This window comes from Oncorhynchus gorbuscha, linkage group LG24, assembly GCF_021184085.1.
Source record: "Oncorhynchus gorbuscha isolate QuinsamMale2020 ecotype Even-year linkage group LG24, OgorEven_v1.0, whole genome shotgun sequence".
Taxonomy (NCBI): domain Eukaryota; kingdom Metazoa; phylum Chordata; class Actinopteri; order Salmoniformes; family Salmonidae; genus Oncorhynchus; species Oncorhynchus gorbuscha.
The window spans coordinates 30823097-30838714 of NC_060196.1; the positions used below are offsets into that span (position 1 = coordinate 30823097).

A 15618-nucleotide genomic window follows, 5' to 3' on the forward strand; every position below is an offset into this window, starting at 1 on the left:
AACATTCTACTCTCCTCTACGCTACTATTAGATTTTAGAACCAGAATGGATGAGTTGAAGTGAGGTGCTTTCACTGTAGATTTCATGCAGTGTGATGAATGATTCTAGGCTACTGATAATATATTGACCATTTGCTCATTTCTTTCCATATAGGAACATGTGGCACTCATGCACCCTACATGCGACCAGTGTACCCCTCCAAAACTTTCCCCAATTTGTATACTCTTGCCACGGTATGGTTACTTATTCCGATGCATGTCCATATGAATATACCACTGTTTTATTGAAACTTGAAATAAAATGTGTTTTCAATTAGATGGATCCCAATTCATATACATTGTAACAACATGTTACATTATGCATTATAATAACATTGTAACAACTTTTATACAGATCTTCGTCAATTATGTTTCGCTGGTATATCTATGAGTTGTGATGTTTTCAAGGGGCTATATCCCGAGTCTCATGGAATAGTGGGCAACTCCATGCATGACCCCGTGTTTGACGCCAACTTCAGCCTGAGGGGGAGGGAGAAACTGAACCACCGCTGGTGGGGTGGCCAACCCGTAAGTGCACAGACACTGTCCATTTCTTCCCGCTTACACAGTTTTTAAACTTAGGGAAATAGACTAAAGGTTTGCAGAATCACAATGACATGTCTAATGTAAGATGGTAACTTGGAGCAGCATCAAGTGGTTAGGAAAGGATAAGATAATAAATGAATGTTTTTTGTTGTTGTTGCATACTGTATGCCTCGTGTTTTATATCTGTGCTTGGAACAATACCTGTTTCCATGTATCTGTAGATCTGGATCACTGCAGAGAAGCAAGGGGTGAAGGCAGGAACCTTCTTCTGGCCGTGGTGAGTTAACGTGGCCTCTTTGTCAATGGCTATTTTGACCGTCAACGACGGTGGCCTGTTAGAGCAAAATGACACAACAAATAATTGATCAGTTGATTAAAAAACCAAGACCATTCATTATTTATACAACATTAATACTGAGTGGTGAAACTTAATATAAAGATGATAATAAGGGATAATAAATGCAAATAAGTTGTGATTTGACTGAAATAGTGCAAATCATTTGCACATCTATTAACTAATAATGACGAGGGGGCTGGTCCTTCCTGTGGCACATCCATACAAACAATGCCCCCCCCACGCAATCAGACACATTGGCCATTGAGCTTCCAGAGCATGGTAGCCTAGAGTCCAGTTTGTTTTGCTAGCGAGTTGCACTAATTAGCATAAACACATGTTAGACTGCCAGGCAAACACTTTGGTTGATATTTCTTTTAGCAAAATAATGTACCCTCATAACATGTAGTTATTCTAGAACTAAGTCATGAGATACTTGCAAGTATACTTGACTGACATGTCTGTCATTGCAGGGTGATTCCACTGGAGAGGAGAATCCTGACCATCCTGCGTTGGCTTAGTCTTCCTGACGATGAGAGGTTAGATATTCTTCCCCAATGCTCATTAAATATGAACATCAATTTGCACCAACCTCACTTCCACCAATTTCCCCAAAAGACTCAGAGTGGGACTAAGCTACTCAGCCTTATAAGAGTGTTAATAGATAGGAGAATCAAGCTGCTGTACTGTACTGAATAGGTCAGGGGTTGAGCTGTGTGTCTGTGTGATATTTCTAGGCCCTATGTATACGCTGTCCACTCAGAGCAGCCCGACACATTTGGACACAGACTGGGACCCTTCAGCAACGAGGTGAGCTCCTTTGATTGGGACAGACATAACCTCGTCCCCAGTCCCCAGTCCCGAATTGGTTCGACAGAGAGAGAGCCGGCTGGTGGATGAGATTAGGCCAGTGATAGTTGATGGTTGCTATGGGGCGGGGTGGGTGTTGTGGGGGAGGGGTTCACGTAAGGGCAACTCATCTTAAGGGGATAAAGAGCTAAATCATGTTGCGGTCTCTAACTTTGGTGATATTTACGCATTTTTACACATTAATACTGTAAATACAGGTCAAATGTTGTCATGAACCACACATGACAAATTCCAGAGATTGTTGTTGAGGTATGGCTTACTGTAGTAACCTTTGTGTGTTTTGTGTGTTATAGTTGGACAACCCCCTGAGGGAGATTGATAATGTCATTGGTCAGCTGATGAACGGCCTGAAGCAGATGAACCTACACCGCTGCGTTAACGTCATCGTCGTTGGAGACCATGGTATGGAACAACGGGACACAAGGAGCCTATGTCTACTCTGGTTAACTGTCCGAATAACACAAAAACAGATTTCCCTGATGTCTTGATAACAGTGTGATACATATTTACCTAGTTGTAATCTTGTTATTTGATGTCTGCAACCAGAAAAACATTTTTGAACCATTAAAGGAGGTTATTGTGAAGTCCCATGTCGACTTTTGTTCCATGGGAAATGTTTACTAACCTTAGCTTATGCGTAAGGCCGTCATTGTAAATATATTCATTTTTGATTTAATAAATTACATAAAAATAACTTGTCTCTTTCTGCCCCTAGGAATGGAGGAGGCCCACTGTGAAAGGACTGAGTTCCTCAGTACCTATCCTGTGAACGTGGACGAGATCAATCTGATCCCTGGATCTCTTGGGAGAATCCGGGCCCGGGATCCCAAGTCAACCACCTGTGAGTTACACAGTACTGTAAGAGAATGGACATAGCTGGATAGATGTGTGAACTAGAATGTGTTCACGCATCTTTCTTTCTTTCTAGTACATATTTTCCTATATAGCTGTTTTACTTTTTTATGTTTACAATTTTTCAGACGACCCAAAAGTAGTTGTGGCAAATCTTACAGTAAGTACACATGAAACATTTACGAAACAAAACAATTATTATGTTTTTGTTAGTTATTTTTCTGGCTGTGTAGAACTTCCTGTAAGTCATCTACATAAGCGATCACGGACTCCATGTAATGACCTTGTTTTACAGTGTAAAATGCCAACCCAGCACTTTAAGCCTTACTTGAAACAACACCTCCCAAAACGGCTTCACTACGCCAACAACCGCAGAATTGAGGATGTCCACTTACTCATGGAGAGAAAGTGGCACATTGCCAAGTATTGTATTTTTCTACACTACTAGTACTATCAAGTCAACTAAACTCAGCAAAAAAAGAAACATCCACTCACTGTCAACTGCGTTTATTTTCAGCAAACTTAACATGTGTAAATATTTGTATGAACATAACAAGTTTCCACAACTGAGACAAACTGAATAATGTGTCCATGAACAAAGGGGGGTCAAAATCAAAAGTAACAGTCAGTATCTGGTGTGGCCACCAGCTGCAACAAGTACTGCAGTGCATCTCCTCCTCATGGACTGCACCAGATTTGCCAGTTCTTGCTGTGAGATGTTACCCCACTCTTCCACCAAGGCACCTGCAAGTTCCCAGACATGTCTGGGGGGAATGCCCTAGCCCTCACCCTCTGATCCAACAGGTCCCAGACGTGCTCAATGGGATTGAGATCCGGGTTCTTCGCTGGTCATGGCAGAACACTGACATTCCTGTCTTGCAGGAAATCACGCACAGAATGAGCAGTATGAATGGTGGCATTGTCATGCTGGAGGGTCATGTCAGGATGAGCCTGCAGGAAGGGTACCACATAATGGAGTAGGATGTCTTCCCTTTAACGCACAGCGTTGAGATTCCCTGCAACGACAACAAGCTCAGTCCGATGATGCTGTGACACACCGCCCCAGACCATGACGGACCCTCCACCTCCAAATTGATCCCGCTCCAGAGTACAGGCCTCGGTGTAACGCTCATTCCTTTGACGATAAACGCGAATCCGACCATCACCCCTGGTGAGACAAAACTGCGACTCGTTATTAAAGAGCACTTTTTTGCCAGTCCTGTCTGGTCCAGCGATGGTGGGTTTGTGCCCATAGGCGAAGTTGTTGCCGGTGATATCTGGTGAGGACCTGCCTTACAACAGGCCTTCAAGCCCTCAGTCCAGCCTCTCTCAGCCTATTGCGGACAGTCTGAGCACTGATGGAGGGATTGTGCATTCCTGGGGTAACTTGGGCAGTTGTTGTTGCCATCCTGTACCTGTCCCGCAAGTGTGATGTTCAGATGTGCCAGTCCTGTGCAAGTGTTTTTACACGTGGTCTGCCACTGCGAGGACGATCAGCTGTCCGTCTTGTCTCCCTGTAGCGCTGTCTTCTGCGCCTCACAGTATGGACATTGCAATTTATTGCCCTGGCCATATCTGCAGTCCACATGCCTCCTTGCAGCATGCCTAAGGCACGTTCATGTAGATGAGCAGGGACCCTGGGCATCTTTCTTTTGGTGTTTTTCAGAGTCAGTAGAAAGGCATCTTTAGTGTCCTAAGTTTTTTATAACTGTGACCTTAATTGCCTACTGTCTGTAAGCTGTTAGTGTCTTAAAGACCGTTCCACAAGTGCATGTTCATTAATTATTTATGGTTCATTGAACAAGCATGGGAAGCAGTGTTTAAACCCTTTACAATGAAGATATTTGTCATTTGGATTTTTACGAATTATCTTTGAAAGACAGGGTCCTGAAAAAGGAACATTTCTTTTTTGCTGAGTTTAGATTAAGTTAAAAAGTGGAATTTGGGGACAAATTGGCATTTGTCCAATGCTTTTTATTTTGTATATTCTATGTGATGCAGGAAAGTGCCTGAAAACAGGAGGAATCCTGGGAGATGTGGTTTCTTTGGTGACCACGGATTTGACAATAAGATCACCAGTATGCGGGTAAACCACTTAAATCAAAATGGTATAATTGTAACATTTTCCAGATATCATATTCTTAGCTGCTTGTGTTTACATTGTTTCCAATGTTTGTTCCCTGTATAGACAATCTTTTTGGGCTACGGACCAAGCTTTATGTTCCAGACAAAAGTCGCAGAATTTGAAAGTATTGAGTTGTACAATGTCATGTGCGGTACGATTTCTTTCTTTCCTTAGGTGCTATTAAGAGCTTATTCCTTGGCACCAGATATTTACAATAAATATTTCATAACTAGGAAATTAAACGTTTCAGTAGAAACTTTGTTCCATACTAAATCAATCTCATATGCCCTTCTTTCTCAGACCTCCTGGGCTTGACCCCTGCCCCTAACAATGGAACCCATGGCAGTCTGAATGACATGCTGAAAGCCCCTCCTTTCACACCCACCATGCCAGAGGAAGTGACCCCTCCCACCAGCTCTGACACATCCTCTGCCACAACCTACAACCTCGGATGTAGCTGTGACAATGAGGTCAGTGGGGAGGTCATGAGTGGGAACCAACTCAAAGAGTTTTATTGAGTAACAGGATCAGGTCCATTCCTTTTAAACCCCTAAGGTTTATGTCCGATGAATGCAAGTATATATGGAGACTGTTTAGCGTCACTTAACCCTAATTGCCGCTGTAAGTTGCTCTGGATAAGAGTGTCTGCTAAATGTAAATATAGGACAGACACTTCAGAACAAACTTTTTTGATTTTTGTAGGGGGGACGATCTGCTGTTCCATGTAGGGAATCTGTTATTCAATGTGTTTGTATTGGTCCCATAATTCATGAGCTGAAATAAAATATCTCAGAAATGTTCCATACGCACAAAAAAGTATTTATAAAAAATAAAATAAAAATCACACATTTGTTTACATCCAACTGTGAGCATTTCACCTTTGCCAAGATAATCCATCCACCTCACAGGTATGGCATATGAAGAAAGCTGATTAACTTCTTACGGCTAAAATCCCGTTAATGTGATCGATTTGACAACAGCCAGTGAAAGTGCAGGGCGCCAAATTCAAACAACAGAAATCTCATAATTACAATTCCTCAAACATACAAGTATTACACACCATTTTAAAGATAAACTTGTTGTTAATCACACCACAGTGTCCGATTCCAAAAAGGCTTTACGACGAAAGCACACCATGCGATTATGTTAGGTCAGCACCTAGTCACAGAAAAACACAGCCATTTTTCCAGCCAAAGAGAGGAGTCACAAAAAGCAGAAATAGAGATAAAATGTATCACTAACCTTTGATGATCTTTGTCAGATGACACTCATAGGACTTCATGTTACACAATACATGTATGTTTTGTTTGCTAAAGTTCATATTTATATCCAAAAATCTCAGTTTACATTGGCGCGTTATGTTCAGTAATGTTTTGCTTCCAAAACATCCGGTGATTTTGCAGAGAGCCACGTCAATTTACAGAAATACTCATCATGTAACGGCTCTCGTCAGAATGAGTATCAGACCAAAGCGCAGCTTGGTAAGTGTTCATGATTTTTATTTATCAAAACAGTCAAACAAAATAACAAAGTGAAAGACGAACAGTTCTGTAAAGCAAATAAACTATACAGAAAACTACCCACAAAACCCAAACGAAAAAGGACAACTTATATATGATCCACAATCAGAGACAACAATAGACAGCTGCCTCTGATTGGGAACCACACCAACATAGAAATAAAGAAACTAGAATGCCCACCCTAGTTACACCCTGGCCTAACCAAAATAGAGAATAAAAACCTCTCCATGGCCAGGGCGTGACACATCATAAATGTTGATGAAAATATAAGTGTTATACATGGAATTAAAGATATACTTCTCCTTAATGCAACCGCTGTGTCAGATTTCAAAAAAGGTTTACGGAAAAAGCACACCATGCAATAAACTGAGTACAGCGCTCAGGGACCAAAACAAGCCATACAGATACACGCCATGTTGTGGAGTCAACAGAAGTTAGAAATAGAATTATAAATATTCACTTACCTTTGATGATCTTCATCGGAATGCACTCCCAGGAATCCCAGTTCCACAATAAATGTTTGTTTTGTTCGATAAAGTCCATCATTTATGTCCAAATACCTCCTTTTTGTTTGTGCCTATAGTTCACAAATCCAAATTCACGAGGTGCAGGCACTTAGTCCAGACGAAAAGTCAAAAAAGTTATTTTACAGTTCGTAGAAACATGTCAAACGATGTATAGAATCAATCTTTAGGATCTTTTTAACATAAATCTTCAATAATGTTTCAACCGGACAATTACTTTCTCTTTAGAAATGAAAAGGAACACAGCTCGCTCTCATGGCCACACGCATGACTTTGCTCATGGCACTCTGCCAGACCCCTTAGTCAAACAACTCTTATTTGCTCCCCCTTCACAGTTGAAGCCTGAAACAAGGTTCTAAAGACTGTTGACATCTAGTGAAAGCCTTAGGAAGTGCAATCGGGCCACATTTACACTGTATCTTGGATAGGCAAAGAATTGAAAACCTACAATCGTCCCACTTCCTGGTTGGATTTTTTCTCAGGTTTTTGCCTGCCATATGAGGTCTATTATACTCACAGACATCATTCAAACCGTTTTAGAAACTTCAGAGTGTTTTCTACCCGAACCTACTAATACCATGCATGCCTTAGCTTCTGGGCCTGAGCAGCAGGTAGTTTACTCTGGGCACCTTATTCATCCAAGCTACTCAATACTGCCCCCCAGCCATAAGAAGTTAAACAACCTGATCATTACACAGACAATGCCACAGATGTCTCAAGTTGAGGGAGCATGCAAATAGATTGCTGACTGCAGGAATGTCCACCAGAGCTGTTGCCAGAGAATTTAATGTTAATTTCTCTACCAACTGTAACGATGTACTCTGAGAGTCGAGAAGCAAGTTCAGGGAGTGAAGGCATTTAATAAATAAACTGGACAGCTGATGAACCTGTGGGTTTGCACAACTGAAAAATGTCTGCACAAACGGTCAGAAACCGTCTCCGGGAAGCTCATCTGTGTCAAATGCTCTCCTTCGATGGCCACTGGCACACTGAATAAATCCCGGTTTCAACTGTACCGGGCAGATGGTGTTGTGTGGGCGAGCGGATTGCTGATGTCAACGACATCATTTTCCAGTTCCCACCAATATCCAGCAACTTCACACAGCCATTGAAGAGGAGTGGGACAACATTCCAGAGGCCACATTCAACAGCCTGATCCACTCTATGCGAAAGAGATGTGTTGTGCCGCTTGAGGCAAACGGTGGATTTCTAATCCACGCCTCTACCTTTTTTAAGGTGTCTGTGACCAACAGATGCATATCTGTATTCCTAGTCATGTGAAACCCACAGATTTCATGAATTTATTTCAATTGACTGATTTCCTTATATGAACTGTAACTCAGTAAAATCTTTGAAATTGTTGCAGGTTGCATTTTTATTTTTGTTCAAAGTATATAACACACAGGGAAATCACACTTTTGACTGCACTGGGACTTTAATGTCTCTGTTCCTCTGTTACAGAACAAAGTGGAGGAGAACAATCAGAGATTCAGCCCAGACGTAGATGGTAAGTGTCAATCTTTTTTTTTCTTTTTTTTTCGGTTACAGTTTATTTAAAGTATTTTTTTGGTGTGTACTTATTTTCCACTTACCTAGGGTGTTATGAAGTAATCCAAATAATGTAAATGTTTGTTTGCTGGTTATTTACCAACTTCCAGAATCTCCAGGCTAACAGTTTTTGAAAATGTGAAAGATTGTATCAGTTAGCGGTACATTCAAAAGTATTACAACTGGCCTAGTCTCTCGTGACAAGGTATGACTTAAAACGCCAAAAATGCTAATATCGGTATTATTGATCAGTGTTTTTTTAACACTAATGACCAGGTAAACCAAACAAAAGCATTGTTTGCTGTCTTACCTTGTCCATATACTGCTCACGGGGAAACTGTAATTTTGTAAATTTTTAACTCTTTTTAAACTCACACCCTGACTTTCCCAATTACTGAGTGACTAGGAGACTAGCAACCATCTGACGTGTAACCTGTGGCACTGTGTGGCTTAGCAGCTTTGCTTCCTCGCTCACACGCCTGCTACTGGGATTGTTCTTGTGTCCTCTGTATCCCAAACACTCTCGTATCCCCATAGCCAGCTGCGCCACCATAATTCAAGCAATTCCATGCTGCTGGTGGTGGTATTTCAAGCTGAGTGAACTTTACCAACTCAACTCTTGGTTACACTCGCCCCTCTCAGTCCACAGCCACCCCAGCCTTTGAAATTAACGGACTGCAGATCAAGGGCACGGAGCCACTGAAACAGGCGGCATGCTACTTGCTTAAGAGCTTTGCTTCCTCGCTAACAAGTCAACTACTGAAGGGGATTGATCTTGCGTACTTTGTCTCGCAAATACACGTGCCCTCTTGAAACACCTTAGCCAGCTGAGCCACCGAAAAGCAATTCAATGGCACAGGTGGTGGTATTTCAAGCTGAAGAGTGAGCTTTACCAACTCGGTTGCACCATGACAACGTGAATGTGGTTGGTCGAGAACCCGTAGTGCCGAGCGTTACACATTGTACACACTCCAGTTACTCCAGCCAGCTCCAACGCCTTATCCCCATGCTTTTGAATACACTAACTTATGCTAATGCTAATCCTAATGCTAATGCCTTAACTGATACAATTAGTTTCCACTAGCATTGCTACATCCCCCAAAAACACTAGCCAGGGGATTCTGGACCTTCTATTGAACCAGCTAAAGAACTTAGAACTTTGAATGAAACAACACTCAGGTAAGTCAAAAGATTAAAAATAAAAATAAACTATCCAGTTTGCAATATTTAGACAATATTAAAATACTATATAGTCACATAGCCTGCTGTAGAATTCAAAAACAAAATGACTGATTTTGAAGCAAGGTTAACTACTGCCCTACACGCTTGATTAACTGGTATTTTCACAGACGCCACACACCTACCCTTCGGTCGACCAGCAGTTCTTTTCCAAACGACGTATAGCCTCCTCCTCCACAGTGACTTCATCAGTGGGTACAGCCAGGAGCTCTCCATGCCCCTATGGACGTCATTCACAGTGCCCAAACAAGTAGGCTATTCATCACATGGAACACAACAAACTAGTAGTAGTAATTTAATGAGTCGATCCATATGATTTGAGAGCTTGTCCTCAGGCCTGGGTCATGCTGAGTCGTTCATCAGTGGTTGCCGAACGGTTTTTGAATTGTGACCCACATAAGGCTTTTCTAGTTTTCTTCTTACCCACAGAATAGACACACATAAAAAGATCATAGTCACAGCCCAGGCTTTGGTCAGGGACTGGCTATGACCTACCAGTCGGCCCAGAGCCACCATTTGGGAAGCATTAGGTCATGTCTTTCCAAAGCTCTTTTGAAATGTCTTGAGTGGTTTCAAGGTGTAGCATGTGTGAAAACAATTAGTACTCCTGTTTGGAGATCGTAAATGTTATTTTGGTCTTTGACTCAACTGGTTAATTGCATTTTGTATTAAAATGAGCCTGGTTTTGTTTTATTGGGGGGAGAGAATCTGGATAGGTACTTGCGTAACACTAACCTAACAGAACCCTACACAGACCCAGACACTATACAGCACACAAATACCAACTAATGACATGGCCCCAATCACATACAGCAACACTGTATTGGCTGTTTGTTAACACTGGCTGTTTGTGTACCGGTTCTCTCTCGTTTGGCGATGGGATTTCACTATGTGTTTACCAATGACAACATATTCCCTTCCAGGAAGAAGTCATGCCCCTCCCTGAGCCTGAGCCAGTGATTGAGTGTGTGAGAGCAGACATGCGGGTCGCTCTAGAACACAGCCAGGCCTGCACCACCTACAGCCAGGACACTGATGGCTCCTATGGCTTCCTCTATCCACCAGGTGGGTTGCACACTTGCCCACTCTTGGTCATGTTCATTAAGACACACTGAAGCAAAACAAGAATTTCTTATTGGAGTTCAGATAGTACCTCCTTTTTCAATCCGTTTTGTGCTTAATGAAGACGACCCTGGTTTTGTGGCGCTACATGGTGTGCAGGCTTTTGTTCCAGGCCTAAATGGGAGGTAAATGAAAGTCTATATTTGTATTTTCCATACTAGAGCTGGCCATGTCTTCTGAATCAAAATATGATGCATCACTGATCACGAACACTGTTCCCATGTACCCTGCGTTCAAAAGTGAGTATTCACTGATATCTACTTATATCAATTGTAATAAATCTGTCACTGCGTTTTGTTAAGGTTGTTGTTATGCTGTAGGTTCTCAAATGAGATCCTTGTTGCTCACTTTCTGTTTTCCTCTGGTAGATGCTTCCTTTCAAAGCTTTTATGGTTACCAATCACATCATATATAGTACATGTGGGCCTCTGGACTCTTGTGCTGCGTTTTTGCTTGGACTGCCCATTCTAATGTGTGGAGGGAGAGGTGGGAGGAGGAGTGAGGCGGGAGGCTAGTCGGAAGAACTCAGGTCTGGGAGAGAATGGACAGGCTGACACCCCATTATCCCCCCCCCCCCACACACACACATGCAAAGAGAGCCTCAGTCTAGGCCAGTGAAGCCTGGTGTGGTGAAAGACTAGTAAAGGATGTGAAGGTCAGTTCCCTTGTCTGGGAACTTTTAGTGTGGGGCATGACTTTTACTTCCTCTTGAAGGAATTAGCATCAAGATCAGACCAGTAGCCTTTGGCTTTTGAAGTGCCCTTTCATGATTCAAATGGCGCAATAACACATTAATTACATGTATTCACAAAATGCTATACACAAATGCAGTATAGAGAGCATTTTCCAAGGTTGGCTATAAGCATTCATTTCAGTTCATGACCTAAATGCATTCAGGCAACAAGTCATTTACACATAATGTTGCAGAACATTTGATTTGGTTCTCCAATTGTTGATTGTCTTATTCCCTTGTTCTCTTTTCCCTTCAACTCTGCAGAAGTATGGAGGTACCTCCAGGGGACTCTTCTCAAGCGCTACGCAGAGGAGAATAACGGCATAAACGTGGTCACCGGTCCCATCTTTGACAACAACTACGATGGCCACCGGGACACCACAGTGAAAATCAAAGAGTAAGGACTCAGACACAACAATAGCGTTTACTGGCCGAGAGTACCTAGCACATCTGAAAGTAATTTGCGGGCCGAGTGCGTTACCGATTTTACGTCTACAGCGGGTAGTCCCTAAAACACAGCATGTTGAACGATCGGCAGATGACCGCTATATCCACATTTGGTGCGATGTGGGCAAGCTATAAGGGTGACAGGTAGTGAACATTTGTAATGGTGTTACATTGGATAAAAGTGGAGACTCAGAGCTAGAAATTGTATATTGTACCCTGCAGTTTTTTATTTAACCTTTATTTAACTAGGCAAGTCAGTTAAAAACATTCTTATTTACAATGACGGCCTACCAGGGAACAGTGGGTTAACTGCCTTGTTCAGGGGCAGAACAACATATTTTTACCTTGTCAGCTTGGGGATTCGATCCAGCAACCTTTCGGTTAGGATACCTGCGGCAGTTGAGGAACAATGGGAAAGTATTTGAAACTTGATAAACTTGTAACGCCACTTTTGAGAAAATGACACTTGAAAGTTTTGCTACACCTAATGGAGAGCTCTTCTTGGTCTACACCCATTCAGCATCGTTCACACCCTCTTAAGCCTTAGCCCCACCCATCTCTTTAAGGATTCACATGTGTGGCCATGTGCTAAACTAAGTGAGTAGTTTAGTAAACAACCAAATATTTCTAGATTAAAGTGGTAAAAGTAGTAGCCTACAATAAGGAAAAACTCCAGGTAAAATCACACTTTATCTAGCCCTTACCTATATCCCAATCTGGCTTTGGTGCAGGTCATGTTGTTCTTCAATTGTCACGATCGTTTAGAGATGGATTGAACCAAGGTGCAGCGTGGTAGGCGAACATCTTACTTTATTAAAATGAACAACGAAAAACAACAAAATACAAAACGAACGTAAAGTTCTGCAGGCTACACAGCAACTATACAAAATCAAGATCTCACAAACTAAAGGTGGAAAAAAGGCTGCCTAAGTATGATCCCCAATCTGAGACAACGATAGACAGCTGCCTAAAACAGAGAAACTAGACTGCCCACCCAAATCACACCCCGAACTAACCAAATAGAGAAATAAAAAGGCTCTCTAAGGTCAGGGCGTGACATCAATGGTAAACACACACTATATCAAATCAAATCAAACGTTTATTTGTCACATGCACAGGATACAGAAGGTGTAAATAGTACAGTGAAATGGTTACTTACATATTTGCAATATCAAAAACAGGAAGTATCCAGATTAAATGTTTTATAAATTTTGTATAATTACTAGACGATGCTCACCCGACACACTTGTCTAAATTGATGGGTCATATCAAGGAAATGCTATAACCACCCCCCGGCCACATCTAGCTAAGTGGAGGGGTCACTATTGTCTAGATATGTACACATGTTGATTAAATACAATAGATGGCCTTAATCACCCCTAGACACACCTGGCTAATTTGATGGATCATGTAATCATCTGGCAAAGTGGAGCCTTTTGTTTAGACATGGTGCTAGCTAGCTACCCAAACAATGAATTGGCATAATCCCAATTCGTACTACTACCAATACAAACATTGTCATAGCTGTAGTATAAATCTGCAGGTAGCTAAAGCTAACATTAGGCTATAACTAGTAATGCAAATGGATTTCTGATTAGAATAATATTACTACACAGATGATACACGTAATGTTGGCTAGCGAGCCAGCAAGCTAACATTCGCTAGCTAACGAACAGTACACTTCAACATTCAAAGAAAATAACTATCTGACAAAATTTGAAACTTATAATATCTGAAAATGTAGCTAGACTCTTACCCATATAGATGGGTGAATGCTTCACAGCAGACCTGACCCATTTGAACTATGTTTTTGTTTGTAGCTACATCTTGTTTGGCCAGAGTTGTGTCAAATCACTCCGGTTCATACTGACAGTGGCGTGTGTCAATAGCACCTGCTAAAGTCAGTGCATCAATGTTGTTGAGAAAAGTAGCAAAACTTTTGTAGTTCTCGATGGCTAACGTTATATATTTCAAAATGACACTGTGGAGAGGACTATCAACACATACTGAACAGCTCACGTTATAGACAGAAGCATGCTATATGGCAGACCAATCCAAACTCATCTCCCGGCATGTGCAGCCCAAACATTATCTCTGCCAATCATGGCTAGCGGGAAGGTTCCTGTCTTTTTCTGTGGCTAGACCAAATAGGCTCATAATTTAACACTTTTATTCGTATTTACGTATAGAATACACGTTTGTTATTAAAGCACATGAAAGTATACATGTTCCAGGCATTTCTGACCAAAAACGCATTTTGATTAAAAAAATACATGTTTCCATTCAAATGCCTCTCCTGTGAAGTAGTGAAGTGCGACATATGCCTAGTTTCCTGAAGCAAGTCTCATATCGCAGTATTATTTTGGGACGATATTATATCGATATTTGATTCCAAGTGTCGATTTTGCTACTGTAGGTAGCGATAGGTAGAGCTAGCTGGCACTAGTCGGCTGTGCCTGCGCCAAAACTCCAGTATTTTTCCTCCTATAGTTTGTTCTCCGTCTTCTTTTTAAATAGTGAGCCCACATGTTTTCAGCCCTTTTAATTTCCTGCCTGATCAAAACTTGTTTTCTCATGCTCTGTCTTTTCTCTCTAAAGCAGACATGGTGTTCAATATGTTCATAACATCAAATCGCAATAAAATCGCAGTATCAAATATAGTATCTTGAGAATCGCAAAACATATTTTATTGGCACCTAAGTGTCGTGATAATATAGCATCGTGAGGTCCCTAGCAATTCCCAGCCCTAGTGACAGGTCAAGATGATACCCGTTGTAAGATGTTACCAACAAAAGGGATCATGTTTTGTGTTATTCTATTTTTATGCTCAAATAGTTATGGCTGTTCAATTGGAGTGATCTGGATTCATTTGGATGTATTTCGTTTTTTTACTGGCTGGTACATTTAGCTATGATATCTCCTTTTACATAGTAGCGATGTGTGGGTAAAATCAATGTTATTTTTTACAACCTGTGTTGTAATAATTGTGTTGTTTTCACTATAACCTGTTAGAAATGCATTTGTACAGCACCGTGATAGCCAATATAAGGCTGATAAACCATAGCCTACATCGTTTCACGGACAGTTCCAAAAGACAAGTGTCACACAGTGGCGTAATAAATTCAACCACATACATTTGTGTTTCATCACAGTTAAAACCCGGAGAGCAACTTCTGTCCTGTTTAAGTCCACAAAGCTAATATTGCATGTAACAAACAGTTACATGACCTACACAGCATGGTGAAATGAAAGTTAAAGTTAGCTGTAAAAGTTCATTTGACCATCGGTTTGCTCGAGTTATAATTACATCCTTACTAAAATGTTTCCGAAGCAGCGAGATTATAATAGCCTAATGGGAAATACAACTGCAATGCACTTCAACTTTGACATGTTGTAGGCTAACTTTAGGGAGAAGCCCCCCGGAATACTGATGTTAACTTGTGGTAACCCCAAGATGTGCATTAAAACAGACTCTGAGCAGTCTAAATATTGATTCAGGACCACGGAGAGTTATCAGCACCTCAAGTTGGACAGTGCCTTTCTGGCGGAGGCAGCATCTTAACGAGCACATTCACATTCACACTCATCACAATAATATTTGCGAGTTAGAATAAACCTGTGTAGAATATATTCCCACTTTGATTAATGTGCACTGTTCCTGTAAAAAAAACAAAAAAACAACAACAAAAAAGTCCAGACTAGATAAATAGTTAAGTATTA

At 41.4% G+C, this 15618-nt stretch overlaps 1 protein-coding gene across 1 annotated transcript in view; it reads left to right on the top strand.

Annotated features, from left to right (window-relative positions):
- Positions 1 to 15618, top strand: part of LOC124012163 (ectonucleotide pyrophosphatase/phosphodiesterase family member 2) — a 29216-nt gene that overhangs the window by 4165 nt on the left and 9433 nt on the right. The window contains exons 7-23 of the mRNA XM_046325637.1: positions 154 to 233; positions 447 to 566; positions 806 to 861; positions 1392 to 1457; positions 1656 to 1728; positions 2082 to 2190; positions 2504 to 2629; positions 2769 to 2800; positions 2936 to 3063; positions 4642 to 4726; positions 4829 to 4916; positions 5066 to 5235; positions 8271 to 8316; positions 9707 to 9846; positions 10520 to 10661; positions 10880 to 10957; positions 11716 to 11848. Of these exons, the coding sequence (XP_046181593.1) occupies positions 154 to 233; positions 447 to 566; positions 806 to 861; positions 1392 to 1457; positions 1656 to 1728; positions 2082 to 2190; positions 2504 to 2629; positions 2769 to 2800; positions 2936 to 3063; positions 4642 to 4726; positions 4829 to 4916; positions 5066 to 5235; positions 8271 to 8316; positions 9707 to 9846; positions 10520 to 10661; positions 10880 to 10957; positions 11716 to 11848 (1672 nt within the window). The remainder of the gene's footprint in view (positions 1 to 153; positions 234 to 446; positions 567 to 805; positions 862 to 1391; positions 1458 to 1655; positions 1729 to 2081; positions 2191 to 2503; positions 2630 to 2768; positions 2801 to 2935; positions 3064 to 4641; positions 4727 to 4828; positions 4917 to 5065; positions 5236 to 8270; positions 8317 to 9706; positions 9847 to 10519; positions 10662 to 10879; positions 10958 to 11715; positions 11849 to 15618) is intronic.